The 25436-nt window shown below is 45.4% G+C and overlaps 1 protein-coding gene across 1 annotated transcript in view; it reads right to left on the bottom strand.

The window, feature by feature from the left end:
* Positions 1 to 24886, bottom strand: part of LOC138165234 (glutamate-rich protein 3-like) — a 132694-nt gene extending 107808 nt beyond the window's left edge. Inside the window, exons 1-2 of the mRNA XM_069093352.1 lie at positions 24632 to 24886; positions 1617 to 1710 (exon numbers count right to left, since the gene is read on the bottom strand). Of these exons, the coding sequence (XP_068949453.1) occupies positions 1617 to 1710; positions 24632 to 24654 (117 nt within the window). The 5' untranslated portion in view covers positions 24655 to 24886. The remainder of the gene's footprint in view (positions 1 to 1616; positions 1711 to 24631) is intronic.
* Positions 24887 to 25436: the final 550 nt, after the last annotated feature.

The raw sequence follows: 25436 nt of genomic DNA, 5'->3' as shown, positions 1-25436 counted from the left end.
ATGAAAAAAAAAGAGTGAAAAAAGGAAAGAACCAAGAGAGAATGAGTAAGGAGGAAATGAAAAAAAAAGAGTGAAAAAAGGAAAAAAACAAGAGAGAATGAGTGAGGAAGAAATGAAAAAAAAGCATTAAAAAAGGAAAGAACTAAGAGAGAATGAATGGGGCAAAACCTCAGGGAAGACCCACAGAGCCTAAAGACATCATTAACACACAAGAGACAGCAACTTTGGCCAAGCTTATGGAGTCAATGAAGAGCTTCAGGGACAGGAGTGAAGGATGTCATTAAAGAAATGTGTGTTGGGGCGGCCAGGTAGCACAGCGAGTAAGAGCACTGGCCCCAGTGTCGGGATGACCTGGGATCAAATCCGGGCTCAGACACTTAGCACCCACTGAGAAACACCTGGCCTTGTAACCTTGAGCAAGTTACTTACCCCCAGTTGCTTTACAAAAAAAGAAATGTGTGACGGGAAGAGAAGAGGGCCTGGCCACATGACAAGGATGAGGAGGGCAGGGAGAGCAGGGGGCTGCTGGAGCCCTCAAGATATCAAGAGCGAGCTGGGTGAGACTTGTGGTGGCCAGCTTCTGGGAGGTCACAGACAAGCGTCCCGTACCATCCTGACGCTGCCACTGCAGCATTTTTACACTTAAGCAGCATGAAAAGTCCCCTCAAATGCATTTTTCAAGACAAGTTCAGTTGAGTCTGGAATGGGGGGAGGTGGTAACCTGGGACACAAGGAACCATGGGAGAATGGAACCTGGGACACCATTTTGCTGAGAAGAATGGCGACCAGTGTAGGACTGTGTAAGGAAGGAGCTCAGCTCACCTGGGATCTGGGTGACAGAAGGAAGAGGAAGCAGCCATCTGGGAGCTCCTATTTTAACTCATTATTCCTGCTAAACAGATGCTAAGTTCAGTTGTTTCTAAACAGTTGAAGGACTGTTGTATGGGATCATATCCTGAGAGTTAGAAGGAGCACTGGAGGTCCCATAGCTCCATCTCCTTATTTTACTGATGAGGAAACCAAGGCTCAACGTTTCCCACAGTCACCCAGATAGTGAGAGAAGTGGAATCTGAAGCCCAGCCCTCTGACCACAACACCAACGCCCTGTCCACGCTCATACACAATGAGTTAGGCCCATGGCCTAACCCTAGTTACATCTGCCAAGTTGCCCCTACTTCCCCCCTGCTTCCTTGGCATCAAGTAGCTTTTCTTTGCCCATTTTCAGAGTCTGGCGCGAGCCCCTTTGTAGGGTTTATTGCCCAAGGCAGAGAAGACGCAACCTGAATTTCAGCACAGACCTTCTTAACCCTACGTGGAAGATGACCAGAGTCAGCCAGGATGTACACAGACCACAGAACTGCTGGTCAAAGAACAGTGCTTCTGAGGGAAACCATGCGAGCTCATCTTGCCTCCTCCACCAAGCATACCCACATCTTCCACCATTTAAGCTCGCCCTCTGCACTAGGAAACAAGTCATCTTGGTCCATCCTCCCCCCTGCCCATCATCACCTCTATGCTCTTTTAACCCGATCTCCCCTCAAACAGGCCTGTAAGACTGAAAGCAAGCTCAGTGAAATGGACTCCTAGGAAGCTGGGAGAGGGGAATGGAGACTTACCAGCCCTGACCTCTGCAGGTGTCTCCTTATCCTTGTATTGCTGAAGTAGCCGACTAGGTGTTTGTCTCTGAGACTGTTGTATGTGGCGAGTGGCCTGGAAGGTTTAAAAACAAACACAAAGTTAGTGTCATGGGATCCAGGTGGGTAAAAGGAAGTGAATCCAGATCCCCAAGGGGAGCCCAAGTTCAGGCCTCAGGAGGCTGCTGGCAAGGAAGGAGACCAGAACGAGATGAGGACAGGACCAGGGCCCTGCCCCTCCGAGGGGCACGAAGGTCTTCTCTCCAGTCCCTGGGACACATCAGGTGTCTCCCTCCTGTGAGAACTCACTGAAGAAAGGAACGCTTCTGCCTTCTCTCGAACCCAGCCCTGCTCCTAAAGGTCAAAGCACAAGCTTCTTTTCCACTATGTAAAGTGACGACATTGTGGCTTGTGCCACTCACTCTGGACACTCCAACAGTGGGAGGGTCCACACCTGGCCTCTCAAATTGTTGAGATGCACACTGAAGCACTGTTTAAGCACCTGCTGTGTGCCGGACCTTGTGCGAGGCTCTCAGGATATAGACAGAGAAGAAGAGCCCTGGTCCTCAAGGAGCACACGCCCTCTGCCAGGTTCTCCAGCTAAGCTGTGATGTTGCCCCCTTCTTGGCTGACCTGCTGCACTCAGTGCTTTGCTCCAGTCTTGGGCCTGACTCCCTTCACCTTTGCCAGACCCCCACCCTGGAGAGCTCCCTCTTTCCTCCTTCCTTCCTCCTTTTTCTGCTCCCAATGCAGGTAAGGAATGCAGGCCATCACAACTTGATGATATCAAGTTTCAAATGGGCTTTCTTTGCAACTGAACAATCTTTTTTTTTCTTTTTTTTTCCAGAGGAAGAAGGTAGGGCAATTGGGGTTAAGTGACTTGCCCAAGGTCACACGGCTAGTAAGTGTTAAGTGCCTGAAGCCGGATTTGAACTCAGGTCCTCCTGACTCCAAGGCCAGTGCTCTACTCACTTTGTAACCTAGCTGCCTCTGAACAATCATTTTAATCCTTACCAATGAATTCTCTCTTCCATTCCCCATAACCATTATCCTAAATCTTTTCTCTCCTCAAGCCCTCCATGGTATTTCTACTCTCCATACTCCACCCCAAGGACTTTGTCTCATATTTCACTGAGAAAAGAGAAGTCATCTGCCATGGGCTCCACATTCTCCCCTTCTCTTAAGGCATAACCCCTAGATGTGTTTCTGAATATGAGCTGACATTTCTTCTCATGAAGATCAATCCCTTTACATGTGTCCTTGACCCCTTCCCCATCCCTTCTCATCCAAACAGTTACTGCCATATCAGCCTTCCATTTTGATAATATTCAACCATCCTCTATCTACTGGTTGCTTCCCTATGGTCTACAAAGAAGCCCCAGGGGCATGGCTAGGTCACTCAGTGAATAGAGCACTGGCCCCGGAGTCAGGAGGACCTGAGCTCAAATCCGGCCTCAGACACTCGACACACTAATTAGCCATGTGACTTTGGGCAAGTCACTTAACCCCAATTGGCCTCCAAAAATAGGCAAAAAAAAAAGCCCCAGGCTCCTTTATCCGGAAAAACCAGCCCTCACTAGACCATATCATTCCCTAGAGAGGACTCTACACATCTTCCCTCTTTCTCAGTCAAACTGCTAAAAAAAATGTGATCTCCGGGTACCAGCCTACACTTTCCTCTGTTCTCTCTCCTTTCTCATTCAAACGAAAACTCTCTCTCCCAAGTTACCATAGAGCTTTTAATTGTCAAAGCCAAGGGTCTTTTCTCACTCCTCATCCTTCTTAGGCTCTCTGCAGCGTCTGACGTTGTTGACCACCTTCCCCTTCTGGACACACTCTTCTTTCTGGGAGTCTGTGACAAATGCTCTCTAGGCTCTCCTCTTCCCTATCTGGCCATTCCTTTCCAGTCCTCTGTGGTGGATCACCATCCATATCCAGCCCCATTAAATGTGAGTGCACTTGGAGCCTCTGCCCTGGACCCCATTTTTCTTTTCTCTATATTCTCTTTCATTTGGTGACTTCATGAGTTTCCGTGTCTTTAACTGTCATCTCTATGCGGATAAATCCAAGATCTCTAAATCCAGTCCTGGTCTCTCTCCTGAGTTATAATCCTGATGCCCAAGTGCCTAGTAGACAGTTCAAACTCGATTCCCACAAGCATCTCAATCTCAGTTGTGTCCCAAAATGACCTCCTTAGCTTTCTTTCCAAAACCATCCCACTCTTGCTGAGGGCACCGCCATCCTTCCAGTCATCCAAGTCTCAGAACTCTCTCTCATGCACTCACTCAATATCTCTTTAATTCATTAATCTTTTCATCTTCTCCTCTACAAAAGTGCTTACATATGTCCACTTCTACTGTATCCACACCCCATATTCTGACCCTCATCACCTCTCACATCAATTACAGCTTTCCAGGTGGTGTCTCTGACCCAAGTCTCCCTTGGCTCCCTGGCACAGCGGCTAATGTGATTCTGAAAGTCTGACCACACCATCCTCTTCCCAAGAAGTCCCAGTGCCTCTGGGTCCAGTGCAAGCTCCTCTTTGGGCACTTCAGTTCCTGTCCAACTTGGCCCCAAACAAGGATAAAATACAAAGTCCTCTGTTTGGCATTGAATGCCCTTCCCAACGAGGCCCCCCTGCTTTGACTCCTCTTCACACAAGTGGAACTGGTCTTCTTCCTGCTCCTCAGACATGGTGGTCTCTTTCTCATGGCTCACTCCCATGCCTGGGATGCTCTCCCTCACCATGCTGCTCTCTTCAGACCTCCCACAGGAAACCTTTCCTGGCTCCCCCTCCGGCTGATAGCACCTGCTCCCTCAAATCTCCTTGCATGTGTACATTGGCTACGTTTTCTATTTGCTTATATATGTTGGGTTGTGCACTTCCTGGCCCTGGCCTCCATTTGCCAAATCCCTACCTCTCTTCCCAAGGCCCAGCTGAACACCACCTGCAGCCAAGCGTTTCCATTCTCTGCAGCCAGAAGAGAGTTTTTATTCTTCTCACCCTTCCAGACACGGAGCTGGCAAATTTCTCTTATGACTCCTTCCATTCTGTTTCTTACACCAAATTACATGCCTTGTGGCTCCAGGCCCCTTGTGTGCTCTCTGAGGGCAGGGACTATGTCGTCTCTCCCTTTGATCCCGCACCTGTTCTATATGCAACACATGCTTGTGAAGGGAAGGCTGAGAGTGAGCAGGAGTGATGTCCAGAGTGGCCGGGCAGTCATACAGCCACAAGCACTAAGGGCGTGGAGCTCTTGTGGAAAGAGCTCAGAAACACTAAAAAGGGGCGAGACAAGCTTCCTGCTTCAGAAAGACCGTGCTGCGGTGAATGCATGCATGAACGAACGAACGAATGAAAGAATGGATTCTTGGACTAGGTCTTAGATTGTCCTTTGAGGTAGGCAAAACACATAAATAGCACCTCATGTGTTCCTCACAGCAACCCTGGGAGGTTAATGTTATTTTATCTCCATTTTACAGAAACTGAGAGAGGAAGAGGTTAGGTGACATGTCCAGGTCCACACAGCTAGGAGGTGTTCAAGGCTTCATTTGAACTCAGGCCATCCTGATTTCAGACCCAGCAGTTTATCCCCTGCACCTCCCAGTCATCAAAGCATCTAACAGGTGTTGACTACGAAAGGCAATTTGTCAGGGAGGTCTGGATTCAAATCCTGCTCTGACACATCCTAGTGTGGGGTCCTGGGCAAGTCATTGTACTGTTTGCTCGAGGCTAGTCTCTAAGAGGACAAGCCACAGAGGAGGTGCTTATCTGTTGTTGGCAGACATTTCCTCACCTGGGAACTCCCCATACCAATAAAATCAGAAGTCCAGTCCCTATCTCTAAGTGCTCATTATATGCTCTACAATATATTGTAGAGATACCAATTTTAAAAATATATAAATGAAGAAATCCCTGCCCTCAAGGAGCCTACATTCTGGCAGGGTAAGGCAATACACAGTACATGGTAGCCAGGAAAGGGGACTGGGATCCACCATATTGCTGACTTGGCAAGATGGGTCTCCCTGCCAAGCCTACAGCAAGAAAGGCTGTTGTGTTCAGTGCTGCTGTCTCTCGTGCAATGGCAAATTACCTGGGATCTGGCAGACCTTGGATCTACCTTGGATCTCCTACAAGCTTGATTGAAGAAACCAGGGCAGAATCTGACTGAACAGGATTCCTCAGGACAGTGCAACACTATTACCCCAAGCTCAGGCTTTCAAAATATTTCATTTTTTGGTCTAGATCCCTGGTAATAATAAATGACATAGTGTTTTACCATGACCAAGTATCTTTTCAAAGATATAGTTATCTCCTGTGAGCCTCATTAACAAGCCAAGGAAGTACAGGTGAAGCAAGTACTACCATTGTTCCCATTTTACAGGTGCAAAGACTGAAGCTAGGACTTGCCTAAAGTCACAAAGTCAGAGAAGAGAAGGGCCAGGACTTGAACCCAGGCTTCTCTTTTTTCCTGGTCTAGTGCAATGCACTCTGCTCTTTCTGGCTTCACTTTTTCCCACTCTGCTTCCAAGAGCGTTAACCTCCTTCCAAGTCTGGATTTCTACAGAAGATGTTCATGGTTTTATGGTGCTTGGGATAGCAGAGCTGTCTCTGCATTTTTTCACAAATGCCCACAATCCACATTTCAAGTAAGCCTGACTGACGCTAACACTTTCATCTTGTACAGAGCTGGTCATGGTTCTGAGGGTGCTATTCAAGGTGCCACAGGAAGAAAGCCCCAATCAAGCCACTTGGAGAGAGCAGCTCAGGCTACCATTGTCACCATCACCACCGGGGCCATTGTGATCCTCACCATTGTCATTCCCACCATCATAATAGCTCACATTTATATCAATGTTTGCAAAGAGCTTGGACACACATTATCTGAAGCCTCTCAATGAGCCCATGAAGAAGAGACTTCAGGTGTGTCTCACGCTCATTTGACAGAGGGGGAGACATGGTCTGGGAGGCCAATGACATCCAGTCAGTAAGGGGGTCTCACAAAGGAATCTCCTCGCCATTTCAAATGTAACAAAGTTTTATTTTGTCCTCTAGGGACGACACACCGGCCTCAAAGCCCAGAAGCTAAGATGTCCCCTTGAGGGCTGTGGATGCCCGAGCTGTAGGAATACACTCCCATGAGTTCACATCAGTGGTCTACATACAGTCTGAGGCTGAAGGCTTTCAGTGATGGGCACCCCCCAAACCTGCAGCAAACACCAGTGAGATGCTCTCTGAGATGCCCTGCTGGCCTAGGTACATGATCAAAGGTTTACTGCCACTGAAAGGTCCCCTTTCCCATCCTTACCCTTTTCTATTTCTTAGAACATCTTTTCAGTTGCTCATCTGTAGAAAGGTGAGGTGTCCTTCACTCCTAAGAGTCCTGATTCCACGCTTCACAGGCTTGTAAGAGAAATCATTAGTGTACTGTGATACAATAGACTTATTGTCTCTTTTTTGGACTCAAATATCTTTAAATCAATCTCTTTGCAAAGTCATGTAAACAGGAATGCTCAAATATTGATTAAAGAACCTGGGACCAAGAAGTCCTTCATTCAGGCTTCCTTGAATGCAGGACGGAGCTTTCCAATGGCCTTATGCTTAGACAATATTTCTTCCTTTAATACGGTCTGGAAAGTAGCTTTCACAAAAGAGTTCCCCCCAAATCCACTTGCCCAGCACTGTCCCCTCTCAGATCCACCACGTTGCACCTTAGTTCTTTTCTCTACTCCTCTTATCAATGGGCTAAGGGATCATAACCTTTAAAAATCTTCAGCAATAGGCCGAGAGATCTCTTCCCCAAGGCTACCCCCTCCCCCCAACTACCCATGCTTTAATCCAGCCTCAAGGATGGATTTCCATGGAAACCCAACTAAAAGGAAAGGCCTCATCAGCAGCAGCATCATCAATAGACATTTATTGAGTTCATACTGTGTCCATGGCATTATGCTGAGCATGTAGAAAGAAGCAGGAGACAAGGGCTTTCTGCTTTCAAAGGATTTAGAGCCATTTCATGAGATGGCAAGAATCCATACAAAGATGGCCGTCTTGGTCAACGGCATGGTCATCTGATCCAACTACCTGGTGTTTCTTAGATAATGACTATTAATGGATGTATTTTGATCTGAGGAATGGAAGTCACTACACTTTTTTTTCTAATATCTGTTCTTTTAATTAAGAGTCAAAACGCCTGGGCCTCCTCAGATCCACCAAACTGTACAAAACTGGATAAGAATTTGACTTCTCCAAGCTTCATTCAGTTTTCATTCGTGAAAGGAGATGGGAGGTGCGGGGGCAAGGTGACCACACTCCTATCCATCTCTATGGCTCAGACTTCCTATGAGGGTAGAACTGATTTCAGTGAACAGCACCCCACCACACCCACAGAAAGAGCTGATCCTCAAAGATGGGAGCTGGATCACTAGCTACAAACATTTCACTGTGCCGTGAACAACCCAGGTGCTTGATGAGTGTTCTAAGTGCCTTGTCTTCTTCCTAGTTTACTGGGAAGTTGGCAATGGGCCAAAATGATATTAATACCCCAAAAGTAAGTCAGCCCTTCTGGGCAGAGTGTTGTGCAGGTTTGATGTAACCTACTTGGGGCTTCCTCAACCTTCCTCACCTTTTGGCCCTCTAAAGCACCCCCGTTTTGGGGGGAAAGTGATGGAATCCTGGACAACTTCACTCAGGTCAGTCAAGCTCTTCCAAAAGAAATCAGTTTGTCCAGTTCATTCACACAGAGGAATGAATGGCTAACTAAATCTGTTGGCAATATTCCGTGGGAGGAAAAGACACTGCTGAAAACACCTTTCTCAAGAGGTGGGATTTCAGGTTCTGCGGTGGCAGGGGAGGGGGGCCTAAAGGTGCTGCTCCCTCTGATTCTGCATCTTACAATAGCATGTAACCTTCCTGGGAGAAAGCAATGCTGGCTTTTCTGTCTTTATATCCCCCACACACTTAGAACAGTGCCTGAGATGCCGTGGACATTAACAAAGAGATCCTGGTGGATTATGACCAGTCGACTCAGTGATGGACAAGAGGGCCCAGACAAAGAGAAATTTTCTTTAACATTTCAGAATATAAAAGACTGTTATATACACGAGGGAAGAGCAGTTCTGATACCCAATTTTATCCATCTATCAAGTGAGAGAGAAGGACTGTACCTACAGCATGCACAGGGTTAGGGTTCCATGGATGGGGTTGGGTTATCCAGACTCTATTCACACAGATGGTTCTAAATGAAATCTACAGCTGGTCAGCTTTGGAGTTCCCTGGTTTGTGAGATAGAGAGATGGACAGATGGACGGATGGACGGACGGATGGACAGGACAGAGAGAGATGGATAGATATGATAGATGATTAAATGGCATCGCTAGATGGAGAGGATGGATGGAGATAAGTGGTATATAGACATATATGCATAAGGTATGTCTATACAGACACACATGTATGTACACACAGACATTGCGTGATTTGTCTCTTCTTGCCCTCTCTATAAAGCCTTCATATGGAACTTGGATAATTCTGTTTCTATACCAGAAATCATGGGAAGAAGATGGGGGAAGAAAGGCAAGCCTAAGTTGGCCGTCTTGTATCAGACACTGATAACAGATATGTAGATACAGGCTTAGATTAATACAGTAGAGAGAGTATGTGTGCATCCATGTGTGACGTGCATGTTACTTATGTAGGATCCATATGTATATGTGTGTATGTGCATGCATGTGTGCAGATATACGAGTGTGTGCCAGTCATTGTGCTAAGCACTGGAGATATAAAAAGCAAAAGTGAATTCAAGTCAAATATTTCAATTTGCACATTTTCAATGGGAACCCACAGACTTTCCACCATACCGCAAGAGAGCTTCTCAAAGCTCTTTTGATTCACTCCAATACCTTCTGAGTCAAATTCAGCAGCTGTAATCATTTACCATGTGCTCACTATGTGCAAAGCCCCAGCCCAAGCTTATACTGAGGACAAAGGCGTGACCCATGTCAGAGGCCATTTCTTCCATGAAGTTTTCCCTGATGTAAAATGACTTCTCGTGATTCATGACTTCTGTGGCACTTCTGGGTTCCTCTGTCATGAACTTTCCATGTTCATAGAATGTAAAATTCTTCAGGCATGGAGGAATTCATTTTTGTCTTTATATGTCCATTGCCTGGCACTTCATAGACTCGCTGAATAAATGTGGTTTTGTGTGTGTGATTGACTGGATTGTGGATTCTGCTTATAATCACTGTGTGTGCACCATTTGCCCTCCCTAGATGGTAAGTTCCTTGATGGGAATACCTCTGTGTCCTTTCTTCTTCAGTATCACAGCACAGTATTTTTGTCACAGAGTGGGTGCATAATATTTGTGGAGCTTGGATAACTTCATCGGATATGACTGAGGTGCTTAGGTAAGTGTTAGAATGATGCTGTTATTAAAAACAAAAGGTCACTCAGCTGGGGAAAAAGAAAACTCATTTTGCGATATGTGAAATTAGAGATGTTATCCAGACAATGACATGAACATAGCTAGTTGTAACTGAAAAGACAAGATCATCAAATCAAAATACAACAGACTCTCAGGTTCTCTGCCTACTGTAACTACCTCTAGGAGGCCTGATGACTAATTAGAATTTTGAGGGAACATTTGAATCATATGCCCCTATTAGAAAGTAACCACTCATCTTTGTGCAGTCCCTTCTGAATGGTGATACCGGCTTCTGTTTCGGTTTTGTATTTTTCAGTTTTTACTCTTTTTTTTTTGTTTACTCAACTGTTTGTTTTTGCTCTCGTTTCTTTGTTTTCCAGGAATACTTGAAAGTCCTCTCTTTCACTGAAGGTCCATTTTTCCCCTGTAGGAGAAATCCCTCAGTTTAGCAGTGTAAGATAGAGCCTGAGCCCAAAGACCCTCTAGGTTGGTCAGATGCCAAGTCCAATGGGGTTCAATGGATTGAGAAGGGAAATGGGGCAGACCAACATTTATCTAGAAGAACACAGGATTGAGAATTTTGCAGTATCTTCCTTGAAATCTCAGTTCTGCCACCAACTCATGTTTCTCTTTGGACAAACCCTGCTCTCAGGACCTCCATTTCTCTTCTCAATGAGTCTTTTGTCCCTACCACAGAGCTTTGTACCAAGTAGGTGCTTCATAGATACTTGTGAGCTTGGAGTGAAGCCTTTCCTGGATTGAGAATTTCAAAATCCAAGAATGCTCATTAAAGAGGAAATGGAGCTCAGTTTGGGGACCTGTCCTTGAATTCCAGTGAAGGGGGTTAAACCAGAGGACTTCTAAGGGGGTCTCCTCCAGCTCTAAATCTGTGGTCTTAATATAAGACCACAGGAAAAAAGGAAGCTCCATTAGAAATCTGTTAAAAAGTATTGCATATCCTGTAATGGATTCATAGGGAGTTTTCGGGGTCTTGGAAAACAGAAAGAATTCTCTCCTACTGTGCTACTGCATGACCTTGGTAATGGTATCACTTTACCATCCATCCACGTTGCTGCTTACAGTTATCTAAGAAGAGGACTCAGCATCTCATCCGATCTCAAATCAACCATGCGAGTTAGACAGACAGACATCTGTGGGCAACATTGAATTAGTTTTCTCTATCTATCTACCTATCCATACACCTAGAGATGACTTTCCATATCTCTCTCATATCTACATACAAGTAGATACAGAGACACAAGGAATTTACAAAACACCCCAAAGCTGGGTCCTTACTGACAAACCATTGTCACTTGGGTGATTTTCTGATATGCACTAGACTTGCTTTGGATTTAAAGCTCTCTAAGAGTCAAAAAGAAAAACAAAAGTCCCTGGCTTGTCATTCCAAGGAATGCTAAAGACAACTGAAGAGTGGCAGTGGATGGAGAGGCCATTTATTTTTCGTCCCTGAATAAGGAGACTTCTTGCCAAGTGAATTAAACTATAAATAAGACCATGAGCCCTGCATCTTACACAAGCTGACTGAATTGATATTATATAAATTATTGTATATTACTTTCCTCATTTCCTTTTGATTTGCATTTGGCGCTGCCAGATTGCAGCGATTACGCTAAATATTGATTTACAGTGTCACTCAGCAAATTCTAATGATACAGCCTGGGGAGAGCTTTAATATTATTTTATTTACATTCTTAATATGTCTGGGTGAAATAACCAGTAAAGAAAAAAAAAACCAACCAACACTGTTCTCCATCTGTGCGGACTAATGGTCAAGCTAACTTGCAAACATTTCATTTCATGACCAACATTTGGGTGGAGCCCACAGTTGATTTAACCAGCTCAGTACATAACTTCAAGCAAACCTCTACAATGTCTAAGAAGCTCTCAGAATTCTCTGGTTTGGAAGGGATCGTTTGCTCAAAAATCTAATGCAATTTTAGAATGATTTTTCATTCCACAAAAGAGGAATCCCAACTAGAGACAAGAGAGCTACACCCCGGAGCCCAGTGGGAAACAATGCCTAAGGAGAACGTCATGGCGGGGGGGAGGGCGCTACCTAAGGGGATAAAAGGACTTCCAGTGTGGAAGCCGTCCCTCATTAGAAACATGTTCTACACACATTCCTTCCTAGCATTATCCTTTCAATGCACGCCCACTCTCCCCATGTATGCTGGGGATATTTTTCAGAGAGTTCTCCCCAAAGACATGTTTGCCATTGATTCCACTTGTTATCCTATCTCAAATCTAAATAAAACTAGCAGGTGAGTTGTTAGCAGGGAATCACATCAGTGGGGGCTTGTGAGAGATAATATGGCCCCTCAGGAAGACCCCATAGCAAAGCAATTGTCCCTCTGGGACTACAAACCCCCGGTGTCAGGGCAGTGAGCCCAGAAGGAGTACTCTACATGAACAACAACCACATAAAAATGGTCCAAATGACTAATAATAAGTACTACTCAAATTGAAACAAATGTGAAGACACAACTCACATCCTTGTGATTGCCAAAGATAAAAATCAGAATAGAGTGGGTGGGGCTAGAGGAATATAGGAACAGGAATAACTTGGCGGAGTCATTCAATTTTTCCTGACCATTCTGGAAAATACTTTAGAATTGTACAAGAAAAGTTATTAGATGACGGGGAGTCAGGTATAAGAAGACTGGGAAGGTAGGAAGGGACCAGGTGAAGAAGGACTTTAAATACCAAACAGAGAAGCTTATATTTCATCCCAGATGTAACAACCACTGGGGTTCATTGAACATGGGGGTGACATGGTCAGACCTGCCCTTCAGGTCGATCACTCCAGCAGCCAAATGGACCATTGACCAAGTCCATCTCTGTTGTTACACTCTTCAAGGAATCTTGCATCATTTTAACATGTATATAGATGTTTAGTGGGAAAAGAACCTTTAAAACAGTAGCCTTTGCTCTACTAAACAATGTTTTGGTATATTCAGCAAACAATAAACATAATAAGATTTATATTCTCTAAAACTTTCATTCAGTAACATACTGGCAAAAAAAGACTTCATGTCTGTGTCTTCTCTTCCCTTCTAATGCCTTCATTAAGCCTGCCCTTGTGGCATGGATGGATGGCTCATCCTCATGGAAATCCTCCAAGAGGAGAAAAGTTGTTAGAGTTACTGACGTTCCTTTTGTAATAATAATTTAAAAAAAAACAAAATTTTTTTCCACACCTTTGATAAATTGTCCTTCAGATGCTCTGAAAATGTATTTCTCAGCACCCACAATAAGTTGTCTTTTCCAGAACATAGCTTGTGTACAGTTATGGGATTTAAAGATCTTCCATGCCCTTTGAATTTGCTGACCTAGCAGGAAGGGATAGGGCAAGAGGAGGTGGAAGCCAAGCTAGAGTGCCTGCTGTGACTAGCAGGCTGCGTGACTGGCGGCAGTGGTAGGAGCCAAGGGGGAGGTGGAGGCAGAGGCGTGAACTCCTGTTTTAGAGCCAGCCTCCTGCTGAGGACAGCCAGGGACTGGAACTGTGGGGCCGGAGCTGCTGGGAGCACGCTTCCTGGACGCTGAGCAGTTGCCGTGAGTGGGGAGAGGAGGACCTTTGCCTGAGGTAGCCTGTTCTGTTTTGAAGGCTTGAGAATGTGGGTGCTTACTAAATTAACTATGTGTGCCAACTTCATAACTACTGTGATGGCTTTGACTTTCTGGTTTGGGGACTCAGTTTTCTGGTATTTGAATAAATGTTCTAGCTTTATTCCCCTTGTAGAGAGCCTGGTATATTTTGTGATTAATAATCACATCAGCAAATTTATAGTTACTGTAGGCATTGTGAATACTGCATTGTTGATACACCTTGCTGGGTCCCTTGGGTTGAGTCTGTCTGCTTTGCCCATCTTTATTCTTGTCTGTGGACTCTCCTCTATAAGCACATGTGAGACTCTACTGTCCCAATCTAAACATGGTGGCCTACTGTCCTGGACAGTGGAGAATCTTGATAGATCTTTTCCATCTTTTGTCTATTTGTTCCCCCTCTTCTGGCACATCCCTAAGTGCCTTCAATATCACTTAATACTGTCTCTCACCAAGGTTTCTTTTATCTTTCTACTGCTGCTCCATGTTTTATGAGATAACACTGTGCATAACCTTCCAATGTACTTCCCTATAAAGTTTACAGATGTTTCTTTTGTGAACTAGCATTGCTCCTGCTTACCAAATCTCTTCACTTTGCAAAAAAGTCAAATATTTACTGCCTGTGGTGGTTTTCAGTGGCTTTTGACCTCCCATTATGACAATCACATTATATTAATTAAATTTCATTATTAAATTGTTACAGTTAATGTTGCTGTTCTCTGCCCATTTTACATCTCAGATTTGGCACCAATCATTTATTTAAACAGGTGAAACTGCAATTGTTTGCATTGGGCAATATATCTTTTTTTCCCCTTTTGTAGTCCTTCTAGCCTAATACTAATGTTATCTTGCTGTTAACAAGTCAATGACCTGTCTATATATAGACAATTGACTTAGGAATGACTCCCACACCACTGAGTTGTTTTCCATCTTTTAAGATAAAATCAATCTCATTTTCAAAGATAATACTTGGTGTTTGTCATGTGTGGTACCTTTTTTTTCTTATGAAAGCATTTGCAATGTATTGGCATGAAGCTTCAGTGCAGTCCACACATGTTGGGATCTCTTCCTCCTTCCCCTTGCACCAGATTTTCTTGCCACCCTTGATCTATTACCCTAGCAAGCTCTTCTCAGTATTTATATCTACATTCTTTGTGCTGAATGTTAACACAGGCGACCATTGTTTTTGTGATGACCTTCTTACAAACAGTGAACATGAATGCTGCAACACAGGATCAGGTATACAATCAAATGGCATTTCTTTCTGCCTTTGGACGCATGATAAAGCCAGTGCCTTAAGGGAAACCCGCAAGCCAGCCTTACATTTGCCGCCAATCCCTTCCCTAAGTTATCTTTCTTTTCCCTTTTCTCCCCAACCCCTCTCTCCCAAACTACCTGTTCTTTCGCTCCCTTGTGCACATGTTTGTGCACTTATTAAACTGATATATGTGCTATTTATTCTATATGCACTTGTCTCCCCCACTCAAATATAATTTAATTGTGAGTAAAGATGCTTCATTCTCTGTACCTGTGTCTCCAGCACCTGGCTCAGTGTCATAGTAAGCACTTAATGAGCACTCGGAGATTGCTGGACTGGTAGATTGACTTTGCTTAAGTCAAGAACGTCAAGAGTGATACAATTCAGTCCCCCAAGAGTAGGTGCCCTCTTGTGCCACTGGATGAAGTCCTCACATTCGGAGCTGCAGTCGTTAAGGTAATGACTATGGATGATGCCCCACTTCCCATGACTTTGCCACCATCAGAGTAAAAGCAGAAGAGAAATGGGCCTGATTTCGGATCACAATCACAACCTTGGATTTTGTTTCATGGATTGCCACAGCCACGTGACCAGTCCCAAAGCCTTGGTGCTGAGCCTCTCAGTTTCAGACATGGCTGGCCTAGAGTGTCTGCAAGAAGCAAATAAGGAGTCTGTTTCTGGGACCGTACTAGAAATCTTCCAACAAGGGAGAACTTACCAGGTAGAGCTTTCCCTGGGTCAGGAAGCCTTTGAGAACTCTGGGTCACCCATGCCAGGAGGCACCAGAGTGGGGCTGTATGCACAAGGACTACAATGATGTAAGTGAAAAGAACACTAAGAAAGAAATTAACTCACTCTCAGTAACTGCAATGACCAAAAAGAGACAATGAAAAATGCTTCCCTCTGCTCCCCTGGGAATCAGGGACAGAATGCACTTTCTCAGACAAGATCACTCTGTTTATTGGTTGTTTTAGCTTAATGTTGTCTCTGTTACAAGGGAAGGTTCAATGCAGAGTGGGGAGCAGGGGGGGAGAGCAGGGTATCTAGAAATAATAACAACAGCTAACATTTATATGGTACTTTAGAAGACATATAAAGCACCTTGCATTTGCAATCTCATTTAATCTTGTGCCATACATGTTCTTATTATGCCCATTTTGCAGATGAGGAAACTGAGGCAGGTGGGGGTTAAGTGACTAGGCAAGGGTCACACAGCTAGCAAGTGTCTAAGGCAAGATCTGAACTCAGGTCTTCCTGATTCTAAGTCCTGCACTCTATCTACTACACCAGCTAGCTACCTTACCTTACTTACTGTGATATGAAAACAAGAGACATCAGTAAAATGACAATTCTGTAGAGGAAAGAGTTGGGCTTTTTCTGAATAGGGAGAAGACTATTGCAAAGATCTGTAATAGACTTTGAGGCACACAAATGCCACATAAAATTCACACATATGAAATATTACTGGTCACAGCCCAGAGAAGGGAAGGGAGAGCCAGATTAATGGCCACCATAAAACATTAGGGTTCAATTCCGCTCGGAATCTTGACATTTTTACAATGCCATATCCTAACTAGAAGGTGCTATTCATAGTACCTGGAGTACTTGGCTGCATCTTCTTTTGCTTTAATCTTTCCCCTACCCCTTGAGATTAAGGATGCTCAAAGGTTTGCCATGTTTGTTAATGTCATCTGTGGAGGTCCTACCAAGGTCAAGATTTCAGGATGCACCAAGTGATGCCCTCGCATGTCTTTTATCTAAAGACCAGAGAGCTGAAAGGTAAGAGACTTTGCCGCCACACTGGCCACCAAGAGTGAGCCCTAAAGACTCCCTGTTAAGTTACAGAGGATTTTTGTCTTTTGCATAAATGACAAAATTGCAAATCACGTATTATTTTTTCTAATATAAATTCTTGGGCAGTCTTGCCTAGTGCACAGAGAGAGCCTGACTTAGAGTTGGGGAGACCTGGTCAACTGTCTTGTTTCTGGCACTTCTGGCTGTGTGGCCCTGGATAAGCCACTTGATCTCTTAGTGCCACAGCTACTGTTCAAACTCCAAATGAAGAGCAGACGCTCATTTGCATTGGAAGAGGGAGTTTACCGGGTCTGGCGCCACGCACCCTGGTCTACAAAAAGAAATTTGTATTCCTTTGCTGGTGTTTGTTGTTACTAATCAGGTCATAATTCCAGGTCTCACTAGATTAGAAATTTCCCTTTTCTTAGCTCTCCCCAACTGCAAATGACTAGAAAGTCCTTTGATCACTAATCAAATGGCATTTCTAAATCAGCACCAATGGCGTTCTTTCACTGTTGCCTCTGAGCTGTGACGACCCTGCATGTCTCAAATATGTCTGTAGACCTTCTATACATCTCCATGTGGATTCTATTTTGTGCCCCCCCCACTCCCACCCTTAACGTGGCCCTTCATTCGCAATGGAGCAGACACTAGATTCAATCTTTTCGTTTCTATGTTTCTGTTTTTCTTCCTTGACACTGTACCAAGCCACAGTCGGTCATTTCTTACGGAACCAAGCAAATAATACAAGGAGGTATTTCAGAAGTTCAGTCTTGAAGCAGGAATAGGTCAAGCACTCATAGCATTAGCTATGGATTTAGACAAAAGACAGATTGAACTAAGAGCTTTTGAGTGGACAGAAACCCAGCGAATCAAGTGAGAATGCTCAAGTGTTTTGTGTCAGCAAAGGAGGAGACCAAGAGCACTGGACAATGGGAATAGCAGAGAGAGCCGAGATCAGACACACTTCCCATCCCTCCCACCACTACTGGTTTTCACTAGAAAGAGTAGAAGAGGCAAAGGAAGGAAGGGACAGGATTGCAGTGAGTTGGGCATTGCCACCAATGGGTTTTGCTCAGAAAGCGAAGGTTCATGGGATTGCGGTCTTGGCTTGGAGCTGGAGAAGACCTTGGAAGTCATTGGAGTGCTGAGTACCATGGGCCCCAGGCAGAACTTTAACATCAGCCCAGATGGGATCTCGGGCTTCTGCAGCAAGCTTCGGGAAGCTAACAAATGCCCAGACAGGATTCCTTTCATCTTGCCCATTTTGCTGCTGCTTCTACAGAAATACAGCAGGACTCCGGGAAGGCAAGCCAACATGCGACTCACTCTGGCCAAACAATAACCTGGAGCACTCCCTCCTCCCAACGAGGCTCGGGTATTTGCACAAAAAAAGGAACTCAGGACCTTCCTATTTTAACTAGACCACCACTATGAGAAAGGTCCCCCGTGGATTGAAGCTGATGCCTAAAATGCCTCCTGACTTGGTGGGATCTCTGATCAAGGAGCAGAGAGTCAGAGCCGGCTGAGTTCAGGGCAAGGAGTCAGGGGGCCTAGGTTTGAATCCTGCCTCTGTGACACTGGGCAACAGCTTAGCCTTCCCAGAATCAGGGATCATGGGCTGCCCACTCCGCCAGCCTGGGGACAACAAAGACAAAGCCCCAAGCTCTCCCAGCCCCCAAGGAGCTTCCATTCTACTGTGGAGGTGGAGAACCTGAGCACAGTATGCAAACACAGAATTAGACAAAAGCAAAGACAAAGCCTTGTGTGTTTTACCGCACACGTTGGTGTGGAAAGCTGCAGGAACTCTTACATTTGGGAACATAAGGGATCTCAGAGACCATCAGGCCTAAAGCCCTCGGACCACAGATAGGGAGACAGACTCAAAAAGGTTTGCTCAGGTGATCATGCATCCAGGAGGTGGCAGGGATGTGAAATCTTTAGTGTTCTAAATGGAAACCACCATGTTTCAAACCAAAGCAAGCCAGGCTTCTAGGCTCCCCTGGCCATTCTCACACCATGCTCCAAAGACAAGAGGAGACCGAGGTCCAGTCCAATGGCCTCTCCATCTCACTCTCTCTTGGCGGAGCCTCTTTCTACGGAGGGAAGAGTACAATACCGGCCATCATGGAATGGGAGCAAGAAGGGACAGACACACTTGGCTCACTCTTCACAAGCCACAGCCTGGGGTCCTGCCAAGTTTATAAGAACACAGTGTATTTTTAAAGCCAGGAGAACAATATAAACTACATTGATGATCCTCAGTGCAGTGATTGACTTTTCCTGTCTTCATGAAAAAGCTAGAGGGCCCCTGCTGAGATGAATCCAGGAGATGAAAGCTGAAGGTCAAGTCAGCTGCTCAGCTGCCATTCCAAGAACTTTTTCTGGATATCTTGCAAAAAACATGTGTATGCAGTTCACCAACTGTGCCCTCACCCTTTGCTTACTGTTCTCCTCCACTAGAATGTGTTAAAAAGAAAGAGAAAAGTGGGGCTGGGGGAGCAGCCTCAGGAAGCCCCCCCCCCGTACTGGCCATTCCACAGCATCCCCCTCTTCCTCTAGACTACCAACAGGCTGCCAAGAGAGAGAAAGGAGATTTCAATTGGGTCCCCACAGCAACTGACGCTTTCAGCAAAGAAGGGTCTGTGCAATGTCTGATTCTCAAAAAGAAACCCCAAATACTTCAGACATCGATGCACAGATACTTTTAAGCCTCCATTAGCATTAGAAATACAACAGAAATGTGTTTCTCCCCCTTCATCCCTTTTTTCATAATCCCTAAAATACAAAAGAAAGTTATTACCTTAGCTTGGGTGGATCAAAGCCAACCATGCAAGCAGGACACTTCTCACACGTCAGAGAAAAGGAAAGGTGACTTAGCATAGGAAACCCTAGAATGAGGAAGACGTGGGCTCAGATCCAGCCCTCTTCATCTTTAATATGGGGAGAACACAGGCTGCCTCACAGGGCATCCTGAGCAGCAGAGGAGGCACGGTCCGGGCGGCAGCTGCTTGCCCAGATTTGGGCTGGCCCTTTTTCCTTCTCTCCCGCCACATCTCAGCAAGGCCTATGGAGTTGAATTTGCCACCTGGCATTGGGATCCTTTTGCCTGGTGAAGATAACTCTGGGCATTTGTTTGTGACAGGGATTCTCAAGCCCCTTCTTTTTGTCCTAGGTCCTTTACCAGTCCGGGGAAGCCAAACTCCCCATTTCAGAATCATGTTGGTAAACCCATTAAAAAAAAAAAAAGACAACTGCAAAGGAAATCAACTAGAACAAAATGCGGTTTTCCATGTCTTTTAAATAACACGTTCCCAGACCCAGGCTAAGGAGCCCTGCTTCGGCCTTGGCTTTTATAACTGCCTCCTTTCTAGGATGCTACCTCCTGTTTCCTTCCTGCCTTACGGTGACTTTGGCAGTACCAGCTTGGAGCTCATTCCTAGCCCCTCCACTGTCTTTTTCAGTTCAGTTTTTATTTTCTGGCAGAGACAAGACCTTCATAATCATTTCTATCCCACCCTTCAGTGTCAGCCAAAGACATTCTACAGAAGAAATTTCGTAATTCCATTGATTAAATCTGAATGAAAAATAAACCCCTCCCCTGAACCCAAAGACAATGTCATCAAACTTGTATCTGGCTGTTTGCTTTTTCTTTTCTTTTTTTTGGTCACCTAAAATTTACCATATCCCTTGGAGTGATTTTTGAGGGGCCACAGCTAACTACCAGTATTTATAGGAAACAGAGGAAACTCAGTCAGCCACTTGCCCATGGTTGCTTCAATGGGAGGCTTGGTGTTTGGGCTTCAGAGGGTAGGGGTATGTGGGGGTGGGAGTGCTGGAAGAATGTCTAAAAATCAAAAGCTAAAACATGTTTTGCTTATTCTCATGCATGGTGAATACACTCCACACACATGGGGCTAAGTCATGGGGCTAAGGGCCTGAAGCTAACCAAAGCTCTGTCTGCTGAGACATTCTGCTCTACAGAAACCTCCTCAAGTGTGGGATGATCAAAGCTTCCATCGGCTGCTACCAATGGATGGCCACTAAATTCAAGGGCTATTAGAAACAGAAGGACACCAGATTAAAACAATGGAAGCATGGACAATGTTAAAAGGTGCCCCGCAACTTGGATTCATGAAAATGACCCGACTCAGAGAAGAGATGAGCAAACACCACCCTCTGCTCCCAGGGGAGAGGATGGGGCCTATGGATGTGGAATGTTGCATACCCCCATCAAACAGAGCTTCTTTAAAAGCTGACTTGTCTTAGCTGTCATTCTTCTTTGTCACAAGGAGGAAAAAGAGAAATGTCAGAAAATGATGGTCATTTCGGTCCTGGCATTCCCATTTCCTGGAACTTCTGCTTTCTGCTTGTGTGACTTCAAGCAAGTCCATTAATCTGTCTCTGTCTCACCTTCATCATTTTTAAAAGAAGAGCATTTGGACTGGATGACCTCAGAGTCCCCTTTCGGCTCTAAATCTTGAATACTAACTTAAAATAAAAAAGACCAGGGCCTATCCCTGTGAGTGGTCTTTACGACCATTTTTATTTACTCCTAAATACAGCTGAACCAAGTCAGCACTGGCCGTTTACAATTTGTATGTAAGTCGTTCAAGCTGTAATTAAGTAAGTAATAGAATCCAAAAGCAATGGGATAAGGGGTCCATCAGTGCACCCCTCATTGACTGGTGGAGTTTTGAGGAATTAAAATATCTGCTTTATTGTACAATTGTACTTCATTACCATGTTCTCCTTGAAAATAAAGTCATAACAACTAACTGCTTTAGTAATGATGGAAAAGCTTTCTCAGCTTTAAAGAAACCCTTTATTTGCTACTGAAATTTTTATTATTTCTAAATGGTGGCATATGCAAAACTTCATTCCTTTTACTCTGAGGAAAACTTTAGTGGTTTGGAAATCTGGCCCTCAAGTACAATTGCCAGCACTCTGTGCTGGGGGTGTTCAACTGCAGTTTGCTGTTTTGCTTTTTCTTTGAAAGTGGGTCAAAAAGAGAAGCAGAAAGTTCTGTGCCCCCAAAATACTCCTGATAAGCAAACACTGGATTGCAACCATAGCCCGCCATCCACATTCTCAGCAACAAGACCAGGGGCTGAAGAAATTCACTGGGGATTTGTAGTTCTTGCATCTACATTAGCTAGACTTCATTTATAGGTAAGAATAAAGCACAGATAAATGAGAAGGCCCTCTGGGCCAGTACAGATTCCAGGCAATGCCTGCATATTCCTGGTGTCATACTGTAGCAACAACTCTTGCATTAACATTAAAAGTCTTTGTTTCATGGGTCAAAGAAAGAAAAGAAACAGAATGTGTTTACAAAATGTCTGATCTGTGCCCACTCTCGCTACTAATAGTATGTGATTGGGTGATGAGGATATACCAGGTTTATTGAGGAATATATTTAGCTTCTGTTCTTACCATTACCATAGACACCTTTGCTTTGAGCTAACTGTGTTAGTTGACTATCGTGGGTAACACACTGATGGGGGCTCACAAGTTCCAGTTTGATAAACCTAGGCCTAGAGAGAAACATCTGGGACTCCTTGAGGGGGAGATGCGAGTGTGAGAGGAGCTCTTGGAGGGGGTGTTGCCCTAGATTTCATTTTAAAGTTCTCTTCAGAGCCCCAGCTTCCCTCCCCTTGTAGACACAGTGAAGGGTCGGACAAGGGCTTCAGAAAAATTTGACTCAAGTAACAGAAGTTTCAATTATCTACAATTTAACAAGCAGTTACAGATTTTCTCCACTTAAAAATTGATGATTAAATGGTCTAATCAGACTCCTAACAGCCAAAATCTTGAAAAACACAGGAAGACAAGCATGACTGACACATTCATTTTCCTGAAGGGAGGCACAGCCAGACACCAGCTGAAGAATAAAGAATTCCTCTTCCATCAAAATATCCTGCAACAAACTACAAATAGGGACACCAGAAGATGTCTCTGCAAAATGCAAAGTGTTTCAATGCCAATTAAAGAGAGGGAATGATAAAGGATAACAAGGGCCCAAACTGAAGTCTGAGAACCTAGATTTAAGACGTCGGAGAACCTCGGTTGAACCTCACAAACTCTAGGTCTCTTCTGGCTCCAACCTATAATCCTACAAGCTAAATATGAGAGCCAATAAAGCTTTGGCCTCAAAGTCATGGAGACCTATGGCCAAGTCCTGCCTTGGACACATTCTAGTCACAGGACTATGGGCAAATCACTGAACTTCTTAGTGCCCCCAAACAGTTTTCCAGGACTATAAGTTACAGATCGATGGCTATCAGTCACAGGAAGAGAATTTCCACAGATCTGGAGAGGTCCAAAATATAAGATCAAATAAGAAACAAGTGCAGCTATGAGGAAGGCAGGTTGATATCTGAAAAAAGAATACTGAACACAACATCAAGTCTGAACACAAGACCCAAGTTGAAATTCCACCTCTAGCACCTATTTGCTGTGTGATTATGGGCAAGTGGCTTAGAATCTTTAAGGATCAGTTTCTTCGTCTGTAAAATTGGGAGATTAGTACCTACCTAGTAAGTGAGATACAAATGAAAGTACACCATGAGGTATATAGTGGGTGCTTCATAAATGCTTGCTGATTGGTTGATGATGGTATTTGAGGCACCTTGCAAACCTAAAGGTGCTATAGACATGACATCGATCATTATGATCCCTGGACCATTTCCCAGAGAGACTTGGAACTGATTTCCAACTTAGCGCCTTCCTTTGCTTGCAGTTTCTGAGTCATTCAAGCTTATTTCATCTGCCCAGAGAATTCATTAAAATGTGAAATCTGCAAGTTAGACCATAAATTCCAAGTGTAGCCATTAATGCTGCATTTCAGACATCACAAACTTCCAATGACTTGAGATGTGTTGTCTTCTGCTAATTTGCTGCTCTCAATAACGCACAATAAATTCAATTAAAAAGAAAAGCATCTGAAAATTATTTGCAAGATCAACTAGGATAGCTCTTGGCTCCCTAGATGTATCATAATAAAAACTCATCTAATATGCATTACATTGTTTAATTCAAAAGGAAATTGGATCTTCTCCTGCCACCCACCATAAGGGATTGAAGTCATTTTTTTTTTTAGCAGCTAATGATTGTGTTAATTTTCTTGAAATATTTGAAGTATTTGCTAAGCTCGTCTTCTGAGGCAGATCCTAATAAAGGTAAATTCGAATGGATGATCATGGCCTTCCTCCCCAAAAAGGCCTGTCCCTGATCAGTCCCTTAGAGCTCAAGGGAGTTCTCTGACCTTTCTCCCCAACCTACCCAAAGGCAGCTTCCTAAGGTTCCTGAAATCCTATGAGCATGGAGGGCTTTAAATCCTGCAATAAGGCATTTCGCTCACAATGACATCTTCTAAAAAACATATCAAATCGGTGTCTTCCTCATTCATATGCAAGACACAAGAGGAAGAGTTTATTTTCAGTCTCAATTCTCCAAGTTAATGCCTATTTGGGTGACCTGTAATTTTGCATTTAAACATATAATGCTCCACACCAGGGGGTCTTCCAGATCCCAACTACTGTCTGAGCTGAATTTATGTACTCCCCACATCCATCCTTCTTTTTTAATTCTTCAAGTTAACATTTCAAAGGGGGGTTAGTTAGCTCAGGGAAGGGGAGGGGGAGGGGGAGGAAGAGGAAGAGGAAGAGGAAGATGGGTGGTCCAAACTGCAGCAACCCAGAATTCCTGTCTAGATGTCCCTCCGCCCATCCTCCTCCTCGTCCTCCTCCTCCCCCTCCTCCTCCCCCTCCCCTCCTCCTCCTCCTCCTCCTCCTCTCTCCCCTTCCCTCTTTTCCTCCCTCCCTCCCTTGGAGGAAGGAGGGGGAGGAACCCTGGGCCGAAGCAGCCGCCCGTGCTTGCAGGCTCCAGGTGTCACTTACCCAGTGGGGTGAGGACGGCTCATTTTTGCAGGATGCCTTGCGGACAGCGGAGAAAATACGAAACAATTATGTGCTGCGCCAGGCGGCGGCTTGGGGGATGGGGGATGGCTCTGTGTGTTAGGGGAGCCGGGACGTGGCCGTGGCCCGCAAGCCTACGCTGCACCGCCCGCCAGCCCCACCTGTGGCAGAGCAGGCCAGCCTCCGCTAGGCCCCCCCACCGGCTGCTCCTCTTGGCCGCAGGGACCGCGTTCTGGCCCCGGGCGGCTCCCTCCGTGCGCCCTGCGCCCCGCGCCCTGCGCTCAGCCCGCTGCCTTCTGGCCCCGGGCCGGGACCCTGGTAGCCACAGCCTTCCCGTTGCTAAGGGAGGAGGAAAGGAAAGGAGGGGGGCCAAGGAGCTGAAGGGTGCGTGCTCATGTGACAGCCTCGGAGCTGCTGCGAAGCCCAGGGGCCCCGGGAGGCGCAGAGAGCTGGGGCCCCACGGGCAGGGAGGGGAACAGGAAGGGGACCCCGCTTTTGGGGCCAGGCCAGGGAGGGAGAAGAGGGCCGCTGCGCTGGGCCCCTGGGACCTGCAGGCCAAGCACAAGCACCGCCCGATCCCTCCTCGGGCTGCGGCCAAGCGCCGGGGAGATGGGGCGCTGCGTGGGTCCGAGAGCAGAGCGGGCTGAAGGGCCACACTGGCCAGCAGAGAGGGGGCGGGGCGGAGGGGAGAAGGCAGCCTGCTGGAGGCAGGTGCCCCGGGGGAGCGCGCCAGCGCGTGCGTCTCCCTGGAAATGCTTGGCTGCTGCCATTGGGTAGCTCACCCGCT

Source organism: Petaurus breviceps, unplaced genomic scaffold (genome assembly GCF_028583685.1).
Source record: "Petaurus breviceps papuanus isolate PSGF00001 unplaced genomic scaffold, PetGlider_PUasm1.0 208, whole genome shotgun sequence".
NCBI classification, from domain to species: Eukaryota; Metazoa; Chordata; class Mammalia; order Diprotodontia; family Petauridae; genus Petaurus; species Petaurus breviceps.
This window is presented reverse-complemented; position numbering and strand designations above follow the sequence as displayed.